We start from the raw sequence: 16243 nt of genomic DNA on the forward strand, positions 1-16243 counted from the left end.
AACGGGCCTGGGTTTTGTCAGTTGTGACATCAACAACAACAACAATCCACCACTCAAGGCAACGCATTGACCTGTAGATCTCTCGCCTCGTTCCAGGTGATCGCACGGCATCTTTCCCCATGCAATGTCCCGGATTTTCGTGACCTCAAGAGGCAAAAACCAACCCCCCCCCCCCCCCCCAGCTTTTTTCCCCCCTCCAACTGTCCCAAGCAGCCTCCAGACCCTTAGGCCTCCGTTTTAGGTTTGAATCCTCTCGTCCGTGTAAGTTTCCAACCTCCACCGCGTATCGTTTCGCCCGATCGCTGTTCTCCTCCAGAAGAAAGGCCCCTCAGGACCTGTCGCCTTTTTTAAAATTTTCACTGTCTTATAACTCCGCCAGCGCTTGCGTTGACGTGCAACCCCCCCGAACGGCACGACTCGCGCTCGGTAATGTTCCTAGGCCGAGCGTCGTCGACGGCGAAACAAACGTCGCCAGCAACGCAAGAACCCCGCCTGCGAACTGGCATCTTGGGTGGCTGGCATAAGAATAGAGGGGGGGGGGGGGGCGGGCAGACAGTTTCCCGGTCCTTTAATTCATTAATTCAATCCTGTATTCTTCCAGTCTTTATTCACCACTCAGTCACTCGGTCAACGTGATTTGGATTCGATGTGAGCGCTGCTTGTTGGAGAGCAAAGCCTCTCCCTCTCTCTCTCAGGGCGGCTTTGCCTCTCCACGTGACCTCTGTCCGCGATCTGATTTAGACGTCGGCTCATCCCAAGCTCTGTGACCGCCTTGGAGGAGCGTGCAAGATGAGATTTGTCTGGATGTTTCCGGCGCCGACTGTTGCCTCCCATCCGTGAACCTTCGGGGGACCCCGGGTTCCGTCGGTAGATTTTGTGGCGGCTTCGGCAAGCGGCGGGGGGGGGGGGGGTCTTGTTGTGTGTGTGTGTGCCCTGCGTTGTAACGCGACCCACCCCCCCTCGCGTTGGCGATTTGTGCACTAACCACTCCTTTGTGTGCCTTGTGTGGTGGGGGGGGTCCAGTGTCTCCTTCACCCTTTGTGATGACGCGGTTGAAACGGTGGGGGGGGGGGGGCAGAGAGCGATGGCGCAGCGGTTGGACGCACTTGCGCTACGAACCCGCTGTGACGTCAGGGGCTGTGACGTCAGGGGCCTAATGATCCTCAGCCCACCCCACCCCTGTACACCTATTGCATGGCTGTTTAGTGCATATCTTAATGGCCTTGTTTTTTATAAGAAGGAAGGTCAACCTCGAGTAATGTTTACAGGGGGCTGTGAAGCCTTACATAAGTGGCCCAGCCCGCAGAGTATTTATTTGATAGGTGTGTGTGCGCGTGTGTGTCTTTGCGTTAGGGCGGAGCGGTGGCGCAGTGGTTAGCGCACTGCGCTACGAAACCCGGCGACCCAGAGTTCGATTCTTGCTCACGGCCAACACCCGGTGATGGATTATCTGAACCGGCACTGGTCCTCCCCTAGGTCGACTCCGCCTCAAATGAGTACCTGGTGCGGTGTGTAAACTCGCCGCTTGGGGAGACAAAGGCGGCCGGGCGTGGTGTTGGCCACCCACCCCCTCGTGTGCCGTGCAGGCCTTCATAGGTGATGCTCGCTAACAGCACTTGCCCCAGCAGTCTGTTAAGGCTACACAGGGGATCTTTGTCGTTTGTGTCTTCCTGGACCACGAATTTCTTATTCCCGCTCTGTTCCGGAGGTCGGCGGTGAAAATATTTGGAACAGATTCTTCCGTCTCCTCCTCCTCTAGGTCCACTCGGCCTTAAACGGAGTTTTTTACCGCACGGGTGCCGGTGTGTGTGTGTGCACGTGGTAACGGTTAGAACTGGGGGGGGGGGGGGGGGGAGACAAAGGCGGCCGGTGGCGTGTGGTGCTGGCCACGCCACCTGCCTCTCGAGTGCTGTGCCGGCTTCTATCGGTGCTCACTGACAACACTTTGCCCACACCCGCACGCACCCCCCCCCCACACCCCCAAATAGGCCTGGGGGGGGGGGGGTGTATCTTTTGTCGTTTAAACAATATTATTACGGTTAAGTATCTCGGTTTACAGATGTGTGATTCTAGGGGTCTGGATGAAGCACTTTATTGCAAATGTGTTTATCCACTGGCGTTAAGGCGACCTTTCGCCGACCTTTCGTTGACCTTTTGCCGACCTTTGGCCGACCTTTCCTCGACCTTTGGCCGACCTGTCGACCTTACCTCGACCTTACCTCGACCTGTCGCCGACCGTGGATTTCCGGGCCGTCTCCCGTACGATTCTCGTGCGCACGAGCGCCCGCCGGTGTAATTTCGACAAAAAAATATTTGGCGACAAAAGTGCGTAAAAACATTTTTTTTTGCGTGCGTGTCATTTATTTGCTTTTCGGGCATTTTATTTAAAGCTGGGTGGGAGGGGGGTGGAGGTTGATTTTTAAACAGCAAAATAAAAACTTGCGGTGATTTTTAAGTGGTTGAAATAAAGGTGCGTATTTTATTTTCATCTCCCCCGCGTGCGCGTCTTCGATTTTATTGCAACAACAACGAAACATTCGCCGTCGAGCAGATCCGACGTTGTTCCTGACCTCTGCAAAACGATAAGTAATATATATATATATTTTTAAACACGCTTTAATGAAAAATACCGTACTTGTAATGGAAGAACTCCACGACTCCAGGAAGTGGCCTCGAAGCTTGCCACAACGTAAGGGTCCGTGATGATTTACAGCCAACATCAGTTGAATGTGGACAATTAGACCCAAGCCGAAACATAACATTTAAAAAAGATAGTTTAAAAACATTTTTTATTTCTCATGAGAGAATATAGTATGCTTGCGTTGTGGCCGAAACGTCGTGAATTATTTAATGTTTTATTTTTATTATTTTATTATTTCCATTCTACGTGACTTTACCGAAAGAACCAAGAAAACAAACGGTGAGTTAATAAAACGCGTGTAAAAAAAAAAACCACTCGGACCACGTGTGTCCACAACCAAACGCCGTTTGTGGCCTTCAAAGGTGGGGGGGGGGGGGTGTGAACACCGAATCAAAGACAGCGAGTGCCTCGTTTAACGCGGTAGATCCGTTTCGAAAAGTGCTCCGTGAAGCGCAAACTATTATCCCGTGACGAATGTTGACGATAAAGTTTGGCGAGACACGATGCACTACGGCTACGCTGCACACGACGACAACGACGACGCGACGGTGGCGAGACGGTGGGGCGAATCACTGAGGGTACACTGCCACATTGCTGTATCATTCCGCGTACTCTATCACTACCACTTGGCTGCGCAGCTGAAGGTAGTTCGTTGACCGTGTTATGACGGGGTGGGGGGGGGGCACGTTTCGCGCTATAACGGGGATTCGTTCTGCCCTAGAATGGGCGCACATGCCACACTGTAACGGGGATGCGTTCTGCGTTATGCGAAAAGTGTTCCCTTGTGCAAGAACCACGAAGGCAGCAGTCGTTTAATATCCCGCGTTGTGTGAACACACGCCGAGTGAGGACGTCGTAACGTGCAATTTACATTTCATACGATTTCCACTCCTCTTCTTGGTTCTTTCGGTAAAGTCACGTAGAAGGGAAGTAATAAAATAATAAAAATAAAACATAATAAAACAATTCTCACGACGTTTCGGCCACAACGCAAGCAGCCATCCTCAGGCGAAGAATGAAACACCCCAAGCTTGGAGCGTATATTTAAGCTGGGTTAGAGGGGGGGGAGGTGGGAAGAAGAGCGCCTAAACAAAAGAATTTGCATATCAAGAGGAATTCAGCATATGGAAAATGCGTAGGAGGTGGGCGGGGGGGGTTCCAAATCAATACTATGCCCGTGCATTATGCAGGATTAGCAGCATCAAAGGGGGGGGGGGAGGGGGGGAGCATTAACAAAGGAAAGGAATGTTAATAGTATGTAGCTGTAGTTACTAAACAGCCACGTAAAAAACTACAGTATAAACTGCATGACAAACTAAAGTATAAACTACATAGCATCATCAGTAAACTTACTATACTCTACAATAAGCTGAGTTACTAACAGTAAGTAATACATGAAAAATTCTACGTTGTAAAAAATTATATAATATGCTTCCATCTAAACTTTATTATCTTACATCACACGCATAGACGCGTGTGATGTAAGAGAATAAAGTTTAGATGGAAGCATATTATATAATTTTTTACAACGTAGAATTTTTCATGTATTACTTACTGTTAGTAACTCAGCTTATTGTAGAGTATAGTAAGTTTACTGATGATGCTATGTAGTTTATACTTTAGTTTGTCATGCAGTTTATACTGTAGTTTTTTACGTGGCTGTTTAGTAACTACAGCTACATACTATTAACATTCCTTTCCTTTGTTAATGCTCCCCCCCTCCCCCCCCCCTTTGATGCTGCTAATCCTGCATAATGCACGGGCATAGTATTGATTTGGAACCCCCCCCGCCCACCTCCTACGCATTTTCCATATGCTGAATTCCTCTTGATATGCAAATTCTTTTGTTTAGGCGCTCTTCTTCCCACCTCCCCCCCCTCTAACCCAGCTTAAATATACGCTCCAAGCTTGGGGTGTTTCATTCTTCGCCTGAGGATGGCTGCTTGCGTTGTGGCCGAAACGTCGTGAGAATTGTTTTATTATGTTTTATTTTTATTATTTTATTACTTCCCTTCTACGTGACTTTACCGAAAGAACCAAGAAGATGAATCCCTGCAGTCACGAAAGCTTTAAATCGAAATTTCCACTCCTGTTTTATTTACCGGCTAAAGCCCACGGCTATTGGCTCGTTCGGAGGCGACCTGGCACCGCACGTGTTGAATAGCCCGTCGGCATCGCCACCACACACGGACATTTATAGTCGCAGCCAAATAACTTGAACGCGTGTTTTTTTTTTTAAACAAATGTGGAGGACGACAAAACCGGAGGAACCCGGAGAACAGCCCACGTGACCACCACGAGGAGCGAACACGCGGACTCCGGAATATACAACGACGGGCATCGCCAGGGTTCGCGATCGAACCCACGCGTTCCTGCGTAACCGGAGTGGGGGCGATGTAACAACATCGGCAAGTGAAGCTTCTACTGCCGAGGGCGCGGTGGTGATTCTTCTTCTTACGCACCCCCAGGGGGTGCCAGATGCTCCTTCTGGGGGTGCTGCAAGACGTGGCCAGATTTTGTTTTTAGAAGGTAAATAATCGAAAACACAGATTAAGCACGGGCGGCAACGTAAGTTACAACTTATTTTGTTTCATATTCTTGGTTCTTTCGGTAAAGTCACGTAGAAGGGAAATAATAAAATAATACAAATATAAAACAATACAAATTCTCACGACGTTTCGACTGCAACACAAGCAATCGTCATCAGGTGTGAAATTCACAGCAAGAAATTTTGAAAAAAGTGGCTGTGGATTTCACACCTGATGATGATTGCTTGTTGCAGTCGAAACGTCGTGAGAATTTTTATTGTTTTATGTTTGTATTTTATTATTTCCCTTCTACGTGACTTTACCGAAAGAACCAAGAATATGAATCCCTGCAGTCGCGAAAGCTTTAAATCAAAATTTAGTTTGTTTCATCAAGCCTCCTATGTCTTTATTAACATTATACAGATAAGAAAAACGCGCTTGAGAACCAAAGGGGTGCAGAGCTGCAGTGCAGATTGAGAACCACCGGGTCTGAAAGATGAAATCGGGTTTACCTCTTTTGTTGCAATAAAGAGGTCCCACGATGTAGCTTCTCACCCCGAGCTATAAATGGTCTAACACGCGTGGCATTGTCTTTGTACTGTCTGCCTTTTGTCGGACTCTGGTCTGACTCTGGTGAGACTGAGCCATGAAGAAGCTAGCCGTCTCTGGTGTAGAGGCCAATTCGGTCTCAAAGACTATGCATATCTATTATCGGAGCCTGTGTCGTATGCATGTTCACTCACAAATACTGCGTGTGGCGAATGCAAACTGTTTTATTGCCAGAAAGGGTGAAACCTATTTAATTGTTTTTATACTTTGATGCTGCCAAAATGTCCCCGTTATAAAGCCACTGGACGACGGCAAGAATCCGGTCAGATTCACGACGTTTTCTGGGGGGCCGCACCGTCGTAAAAGCGGGTACTGCCTGTACCGCCACGGCAGTGATTTTTAAAGAAAAACTAAACAGCCGTCTGTAGGCCGCATCGCCGTGTTTTGCAATCCAGCTTCTCCCCACGAGCTCTTCCACCCTGCCCGCACCCACCGCCTGTATTTTGTTATTGTGATTCCAGGGCCGCGTTCAACAACTGTTCCTCGTGGTCACACTACCCCCGCCGTGGAAGAAAAAAAAAGTGTGTACAGGGACTCCTCTACCTATTAACTATTCGACTTAGAAACTTTTAGAGATAGGAACAAACCTGTCCGTATATCCAGTTGCCTGTTTGGACCGAGCGTCCTAGGTTCAACTCGTACTCAACCTCTGCCACATCTCCTCCACCGCCACCACCAATCACCCATCTCCACCCATCTCCACCACATCCATCTCATCCACCACCACCAACCACCATCCATCTCATCCACCTCTCCCGGCCTGCAACTTGCCCTCAACCTCTTACACCCCCCCCCACCATCTCCACCTCCATCAATCTCATTCACTCCCCCCCCACCTCCCGTCGGTCTCCAACTTGCCCGCAATCTCTCACACTCCATCGCCCTCCATCCCTCCCATTCCCCCATCACCTCCTTCATCCACTTCCTCCAGCCACCTCCCTCGGTCCACAACTTTCCCTCCACCTCTCACACACTCCCTCCACCCCCTCTCCACCACCATCACCTCCTCCATCCCCTCCCCACCACCATCACCCCTCTACCCCCTCCCCACCACCATCACCTCCTCCATCCACCATCTCCATCACCCCCCTCCCCACCACCATTACCTCCCCCCCCTCCCCACCACCATCTCCATCACCCCCCTCCCCGCCACCATCACCTCCTCCATCCCCTCCCCACCACCATCACCTCCATCCACCATCACCTCCTCCCCCCCCTCACCACCACCATCACCTCCTCCATCCAACATCCCCACCCACCCACCCACCGCCTCACTCGTGGTAGAGGCCGTACACAGACGCCACGGCCACCACGTGGGCGGACACGAAGGTGGCGCTGGCCGCCCCGTCCGTGCCCTCGGCCCAGAGGCACCGGCCGGCCACGCCGAGGCCCTGGCCCGCGGCGTCGGACATGGCCACGCAGCACACGAGCTTGTGCCTGTCGAAGCCGAGCCCCTTCACGCGCTCCCTGATCGCCTCGGTGAGGGCGCGAGCCGTCGCTGCGCTCCTCGCCTGCTGGTAGCTCACGTGGCGCAGGTGGCCGCCGAGGAGCTCCTCCACGACCCGGCGGACTTTGGCGGCCGAGAAGGCCGCTGCCGACGCGGGGCCCAGGCGGTAGGAATTCTCGCAGGGGGGGTCCTGGTGCCAGTCGCCCTGAGCCGGGGGCAACGGGAGGCCCGAGAAGCTGACGCGGCTCTGGGGCAGCAGCATCCACGACGCGACGGAGAGGCGGCGTTGGTCCTGCTGATGATGGTGGTGGTGTTGTGGATGTTGTTGAGGATGTTGCTGGTGCTGGTGGAGGAGGAGGTTTATGGACACCGATTCTCGCCGTGACGGCACCGATAGCTGCAGCGAGCCGCTCATCGCCGAGCTGCGACGAGAGGGGCTGAGGCTCGGGTCTCTGGCTGGAACCTGGAGACGGTTGTGCTGCTGTTGCTCCAGCTGATGGTGCTGCTCCAGCTGATGCTCGACGTTGGTTTGCACATTGAGATGTGCTCTTGCAGCCATGGCCCTGCGTTCGTTGTTCAGAGGACGCGGTGTTGTTTCCTTTTAAGCTCACGGCGAACGCGAGCTGACGTTTTGGAGCGGCCCCTGCCCCGCGGCTGGACTGGTGACGGCTGCGGCGAAGGAGCAATGAGGCACGCGTTATTGAGTAATAACAATAACAACAAGCAGACTAACAATAGCGCTCGGGATTCTATAGAAAATGTTTCTATAGAAAATAATGTCCGCCCGTTCGAAAATTGAAGAAACGGGAAAGCGGCCGCAAGAGTCGACACGGGCGACTGACGCTCACCTGGCGGCAGCGGTGACAGGTGGAGAGAGAGGAGGTGGTGGAGGAGAGGGAACGGGGGGGGGGTAGAGAGAGAGAAGGGGTGAGGAGAGCAGAGCGTGAAATCTATTGTGAAATCTTTCATTTAAAAGGGGGGGTGGGGGGGTTTATATAAAGCAAAGCATTAAAAAAACTAAATGATGAACGAAGCAAAGTGCCGACTACACCGAGCATCTTCTTGTTTCCTCTGATCGTAAAAAAAAGAAAGGAGGGGGAGGAGAGGGCGAGGAGCGGAGGGAGATGGGGAATGAGAGAAAGGGGTGGAGGAGAGAGAGAGGTGGTGGTAGAAGAGGCAGAGATGAGGAATGAGAGAAGCGGGAGAATGAGGAGGTGGGAGGAGGAGGGCGAGAATGAGGGAAGATGAGAAGTTCGAGGGTGGAGCAGCGGAGGAGGAGAGTAGAAGAAAGGAAAGAGGTGGTGGTGGTGATCAGGAGGAGAGTGGGGAGGTGGAGGTGAGGGGGAGGTGATGGGGAGCGGTGGCGCAGTGGTTAGCGCCGCGCTGTGCTACGAAACCCGGCGACCCGGATTCGATTCCCGCTCACGACCGATACAAGTGACGATTCTCTGAACCGGTCTCGGGACCTCCCCTAGATCGACTCCGCCTCAAATGAGCACCTGCTGCTGTGTAAAACATCGCCACTGGGGGCCGTGTTTGGATAGTTGAGCCGTGGTTACTGACCACCCACCCACCCCCTCGTGTGCCGTGCCGGCCCTCGTAGGCGCTGCTGCTCGCTAACAGCACTTGCCCCAACATTCTGTTGAAGCCTACACGGGGGATCTTTGTCTGGTGGTGGTGGTGGAGGTGGTGGAGGTGTCACCTGGTGTAAGCGGATACCTCGCGTGGGGGGTTAGCGCTTCAAGTTCAAGTATTAGGTGTAGCCCTGTGAGCCATTCGGCTCTTGAATCGGGTGCAACAAACAAAAAACATGAACAAGAAAACATCTCAAAGTGACTTTGTGACTAAGTGCAAGCTGAACATCCAGGAAAAAAACTGCAAAAATTCCAGAAAAAAGCACCGTGCACCAAACGCTGTGTGCAAAAATCCCAGTGGGATGCAAGTCAAACAACAACAACAACAAGCACAAGACAACTTAGATTACGGCCATCAGTCTAACTCGGTACTACAACAACACAAACATGGCCAAACCAAAAAACTTTTCGAAATCACCAAAATAAAACCATAAAAGCAATGCAACAGTGAACATAGGAACTGTGACCGAATTTTCACAATAAACGACATAAACAACATATACCACCAGATAAAAGGGTAAAAAACAATTGTCATATTTTGCTATTGGCAAAGGAGGTTCCAATGGAGTATAAACCTAGTGAACTTAGAAATATAATGCAATACAGCACAGAGAGTCGGCTAACACAACAGTCAACACCCTACCTGGTTGGTTACGTTCTTCCAAAGAGTGCTACATTTGAGAGAGAGACAAAACACAGACACGGAGACACACAGACAGACACACAAGCAGACAGAGACCACACAGAGACATACAGAGAGAGACAACACAGAGACAGACACCACAGAGACACACAGAGAGAGAGGCGTTGTGGCTCTGTGTGCCTATGTGTGTGTCTCTCTGTGTGTCTCTGTGTGGTCTCTCTCTGTGTGTCTATCTGTGTGTCTCTCTCTGTTGATGTGTCTGTCTGTGTGTCTCCGTGTCTGTGTTTCGTCTCTCTCTCAAACTTAGCAATCTTAAGAAGAACGTTAATCAACCAGGTAGGGTGTTGACTGTTGTGTTAGCCCACTCTCTGTGTTGTATTGCATTATATTTCGAAGTTTACTTTGCTTGTTTTCTCTTTCATTTGTACCTGATGACGATTGCTTGTGTTAGCAATCGAAACGTCGTGTGCTATTACTGCATTTATTTTCTTACTTCGTGACTTTGCCGAAACACCCACGGAGTGCTAATCGCGCCGGGGCAGCCAAAGGTGCGGCCGCGCCGTCCAATCTCCGCTTCCAGTGACACAGGCGAGTGGGGGGCGAGTTCACACGCACAGGTCCACGGATCGAGTGACACTTCAACAAAGACCCCCCCCCCCCCACGTGTAGCCACACACTCTCTCAGGCGGTTGGGGCAAGTGCCGTCGGCGAGCAACGAGTTGCTGCTGCTGCGAACTGGGTGGTGTGGTCTGGGAAAAACAACAACAACAAAAGCCCACCCCCGGCCGTCTTTGAACACACCCGTGCTGGGCAGTCATTTGAGGCCGAGTCGACCTAGGGGAGGCACCCTGGGTGTTGGTGGCCGTGAGCGCGCTGACCACCACGCCAGCGTATTTGCATGCAAAGACAAAGATCCCCCATGTAGTCTTTAACAGACGGTAGGGGCAAGTGCTGTTCGCGAGCACAATTACATGCACACGCAGACACATGACACATACACAGACACAGACGACAAAGATCCCCCGTATAGCCTTAGCAGATTGTTGGGGCAAGTGCTCTTAGCGAGCACCTATGAAGGCCGGCACGGCACACGAGGGGGTGGGTGGCCAGCATCACGCCCGGCCGCCTTTGTCTCCCCAGTGGCGATGTGTATTACACACCGCACCAGGTACTCTTTTGAGGCTAAGTCGACCTAGGGGAGACCCAGGACCGGTTAAGATAATCAGCGCAGCGCACTAATCGCTTCACTACCGCTCCCCACACGCACACACTTACCGCACACACACTCACCCCACACACACACTCACCCCCACACACACTCACCCCCACACACACTCACCCCACACACACTCACCCCCACACACACACTCACCCCACACACTCACCCCCACACACACTCACCCCCACACACACACTCACCCCCACACACACTCACCCCACACACACTCACCCCCACACACACACTCACCCCCACACACACTCACCCCCACACACACTCACCCCCACACACACACTCACCCCCACACACACTCACCCCACACACACTCACCCCCACACACACACTCACCCCCACATACACTCACCCCCACACACACTCACCCCACACACACTCACCCCCACACACACACTTACCCCCACATACACTCACCCCACACACACTCACTCACCCCCCCCACACACACTCACCCCCACACAGACTGACCCCACACACACACTCACCCCCCACACACACACTCACCCCCCACACACACACTCACCCCACACACACACTCACCCCACACACACACACTCACCCCCACACACTCACCCCACACACACTCACCCCCCACACACACTCACCCCACACACACTCACCCCCCACACACACTCACACCCTCACACACACACACTCACCCCACACACATTCACACATACACTCACCCCCACACACACTCACCACACACACACACTCACCCCCACACACACACACTCACCCCCACACACACTCACCCCCACACACACACTCACCCCCACACACACTCACCCCCACACACACTCACCCCACACACACTCACCCCCACACACACACTCACCCCCACATACACTCACCCCACACACACTCACTCACCCCCCCCACACACACTCACCCCCACACAGACTGACCCCACACACACACTCACCCCCACACACACACTCACCCCACACACACTCACCCCCCACACACACTCACCCCACACACACTCACCCCCCACACACACTCACACCCTCACACACACACACTCACCCCACACACATTCACACATACACTCACCCCCACACACACTCACCACACACACACACTCACCCCCCACACACACACTCACCCCACACACACTCACCCACACACACACTCACCCCCACACACACTCACCCCCACACACACTCACCCCACACACACTCACCCCCACACACACACTCACCCTCACACACACTCACCCCACACACACTCACCCACACACACACTCACCCCCACACACACTCACCCCACACACACTCACTCACCCCCCCCACACACACTCACCCCCACACAGACTGACCCCACACACACACTCACCCCCCACACACACACTCACCCCCCACACACACACTCACCCCACACACACTCACCCCCACACACACTCACCCCCACACACACTCACCCCCACACACACTCACCCCCACACACACTCACCCCCACACACACTCACCCCACACACACTCACCCCCCACACACACTCACCCCACACACACTCACCCCCCACACACACTCACCCCCACACAGACTGACCCCACACACACACTCACCCCCCACACACACACTCACCCCCCACACACACTCACCCCCACACAGACTGACCCCACACACACACTCACCCCCCCCACACACACTCACCCCCACACACACTCACCCCCACACACACACTCACCCCCACACACACTCACCCCACACACACTCACCCCCACACACACACTCACCCCCACACACACTCACCCCCACACACACTCACCCCCACACACACTCACCCCCCACACACACACTCACCCCACACACACACTCACCCCCACACACACTCACCCCCACACACACTCACCCCACACACACTCACCCCCACACACACTCACCCCCACACACACTCACCCCCCACACACACACTCACCCCACACACACACTCACCCCCACACACACTCACCCCCACACACACTCACCCCACACACACTCACCCCCCACACACACTCACCCCACACACACTCACCCCCCACACACACTCACACACTCACCCCACACACACACTCACCCCACACACACTCACCCCCACACACTCACCCCACACACACTCACCCCGCACACACACTCACACCCTCACACACACACTCACCCCACACACATTCACACACACACTCACCCCCCACACACACACTCACCCCACACACACACTCACCCCCACACACACTCACCCCCACACACACTCACCCCACACACACTCACCCCCACACACACTCACCCCCACACACACTCACCCCCCACACACACACTCACCCCACACACACACTCACCCCCACACACACTCACCCCCACACACACTCACCCCACACACACTCACCCCCCACACACACTCACCCCACACACACTCACCCCCCACACACACTCACACACTCACCCCACACACACACTCACCCCACACACACTCACCCCCACACACTCACCCCACACACACTCACCCCGCACACACACTCACACCCTCACACACACACTCACCCCACACACATTCACACACACACTCACCCCCCACACACACTCACCCCACACACACTCACCCCCCACACACACTCACACACTCACCCCACACACACACTCACCCCACACACACTCACCCCCACACACTCACCCCACACACACTCACCCCCCACACACACTCACACCCTCACACACACACTCACCCCACACACATTCACACACACACTCACCCCCACACACACTCACCACACACTCACAGGAGGTCGTGGGTTCAATCCCGACCCTGACGCCTGCTGCTGTATATTTGGAGTCTGCGTGTCTCTCTCTCATCATCATCACGGTGGCTGGGAGATGTTAACTACCTCGCCTGGTCTACAGGAGGTCGTGCGTCCGATCCCGACGACGTTTGCTGTATATTTGGAGTCTGCGTGTCTCTCTCTCATCATCATCACAGTGGCTGGGAGATGTTGACTACCTCGCCTGGTATGCAGGAGGTCGTGGGTTCGATCCCGACCCTGACGCCTGCTGCTGCTCTATATATTTGGAGTTTGCGTGTCTCTGTCTCCTCGTGGTCGCGTGGATTTGTCTCCACGTCCTCCCGGTTTCCCCCCCTCCACATTTAGAATCGACATTCACGCGTTTAGAGCATTTCTGCTGCTTATAAATTCCCCGCTTCGTTGAACTATCATTTGTGATAGTCGGGTCGTTTCTGGAAGAAAGCTACTAGGAAGCTAAGTGGGGCCTTACCTGGTAAAATACAAATAAATAAATAAAGTTGAATCTTTAAATCGTTGTGTGTGATACCCCCCCCCCCCACCGAATTGATGAACGATGCAGACGCACGATGATTACTCGGGATAAAACCTCTCTCGCGACGACGTTGCCCACAGTTACGGTGTCGTCGTCATCATCGTCGTCATCATCATCGTCGTCGTCATCGATGTCGTCATCATCATCGATCTCGTCATCGTCGTCGTCATCGTCATCATCATCGTCGTCATCAGCGTCGTCAACGATGTCGTCATCATCGTCGTCAACATCGTCATCGATGTCGTCATCATCGTCATCATCATCGTCATCGTAGTCGTCATCATCATCGATGTCATCGTCGTCGTCGTCGTCGTCGTCGTCGTCATCATCGTCGTCGAACTTCCCGATTATTGGAAACGGACAGCGGTCTGTCCGTTTTACTGTCGACCACCGTGCACCACCTACTCCACCACCTCGGGTCATCCTCGCAGTAGCAGCAGTAGCAGCAGCTGCAGCAGCAGTAGCAGCAGTAGCAGCAGCTGCAGCAGCAGTAGGTGTAGCAGCAGTAGCAGCTGTAGCAGCAGTTGCAGCAGTAGCAGCAGCTGTAGCAGCAGCAGTAGCTGTAGCAGCAGCAGTAGCAGCAGCTGTAGTAGCAGCAACAGCTGCAGCAGCAGCAGTAGTAGCAGTGGCAGCAGCAGTAGCTGTAGCAGCAGCAGCTGCAGCTGTAGCAGCAGCAGCAACATCTGCAGCAGCAGTGGCAGCAGCAGTAGCTGCGGCGGCTTTCTGCTAAAGTCGCACGAAGACGGCGGTGGTGGCCGCATTGTCGCGACGCGCCCGCCCTGCCGCGGCCGTCTGGAAAGCTCTCCCGATATTCGGAAGCCGCGATGGAGCTGCGCAGCGCTTTTAAGTCATCGTCGACATTGATCAAACAAAAATTAACCCGTAAAAACAAAGTTTTTCACTATAAATCCTTTATATGCGTGTTCAATGGGCCACAACCCAGCCCACTTTGGTCTTTGAAACGGGCGGCTAGAGTCCTCTTGCCCTCTGGTTTGAGATGGCTGCCACCTATGGGGCAGATGATTGCCTGCCACCATTAAGCAATTGGTAATTAAATATAAACAAATTTTCCCTAAAAGGTGTAAAATTTTGGAATAAAATGTTTCACGAAAATACATTGTCACGCACAACGAGTCTGTGTGGAAAATGTCAGCTCGATTGGATCACGGGAAGTGGGTTAAAAAACGACCGAAAGATTTGCACGGTCGTAAGCGTGCAAGCAAGCAAGCAATTGAACTTAACATAAAGGATTTAAAACTAATTTCTTTAGAACTCCTTTTTGGCGTTTTAGTTTGTTGTCGTTCCCCCCGCAACTCGGATCAGCGCGGTCGGCTACGTGCGGTGCAAAAGAAGTTCCACGTACTCGTATCGACCGTCACGTTTCGTGTCCTGTTCGTTATTGTAGCGTGCTTACCCGCCCTGGCTGGACACCTGTAAAAAAACACAAAGCGCTTCATAGCTCATCGGATTCCTGCATTATTAATACATCTTCTATGCTCTCTGGTTCTTTCGGTAAAGTCACGTAGGTATAAAACAATATAAATAATATAAATTAAATCACGACGTCATGTCTTGCTGTGGTTGTTCCCACCTGATGACGGACGCTTGTGTTGCGTTCGAAACGTCGTGATTTAATTTAATTTGTATCATTTTATTTTTCACCTCCGTGACTTTACAGAATTGAACCAAAGAGTATATGGATCCATGCAGTCACGAAAACTTCAGATCTAGAATACATATTTTGCTGATTCTGATTCAAACATCTCGCGAAAGGAGTGAGAGAGTTCAAGTTCATTTATTAGGTGTAGCCCTGTGAGCCACTCGGCTCTTGAATCGGGTGGAACCGCAACAAACAGAAAACATGAACAAGAAAACATCTTAAAGTGACTATGTGCAAACAGAGAATCCAAGAAAAGACAGCAAAATATTTCAGAAAAAGCACCATACACAAAAGTGTGCAAAAATCCCAGTGGGATGCAAGTCAAACAACAACAACCACAAGAAAACTTAGATTAAGGCCAACAGTCTAACTCTGTACTACAACAAACAAACATGGCGAAACCAAAAAACTTTTCGAAAATCACCAAAATAAAGCCACAAAAGCAATGAAACAGTGATGCTAGGAACTGTGACCGAATTTTCACAATAAACTACGTGAACAACATGTACCACCAAACTGGCTGCATGAGGCACTCAAC

At 52.5% G+C, this 16243-nt stretch overlaps 1 protein-coding gene across 1 annotated transcript; it reads right to left on the minus strand.

Moving 5' to 3' along the window:
* Window positions 1-7049: 7049 nt before the first annotated feature.
* On the minus strand, window positions 7050-15468 carry DYNLT4 (dynein light chain Tctex-type 4). The gene is made up of 3 exons (XM_078876785.1): window positions 15409-15468; window positions 7596-7894; window positions 7050-7535 (listed from the first exon to the last, which is right to left on the minus strand). The coding sequence occupies exons 2-3, from the start codon at window positions 7782-7784 to the stop codon at window positions 7050-7052; spliced, it is 675 nt and encodes a 224-aa protein (XP_078732911.1). The 5' UTR covers window positions 7785-7894; window positions 15409-15468.
* Window positions 15469-16243: the final 775 nt, after the last annotated feature.

This window comes from Lampetra fluviatilis, chromosome 46 (genome assembly GCF_964198595.1).
Source record: "Lampetra fluviatilis chromosome 46, kcLamFluv1.1, whole genome shotgun sequence".
Taxonomy (NCBI): Eukaryota; Metazoa; Chordata; class Hyperoartia; order Petromyzontiformes; family Petromyzontidae; genus Lampetra; species Lampetra fluviatilis.

Coding starts and splice junctions, on each gene's coding strand:
- DYNLT4 (XM_078876785.1), bottom strand. CDS start 7,784: ATGGCTGCAAGAGCACATCTCAATGTGCAAACCAACGTCGAGCATCAG. Junction 7,536..7,595: donor TGCCGTCACGGCGAGAATCG/GTGTCCATAAAC, acceptor CATCCACAACAC/CACCACCATCATCAGCAGGA.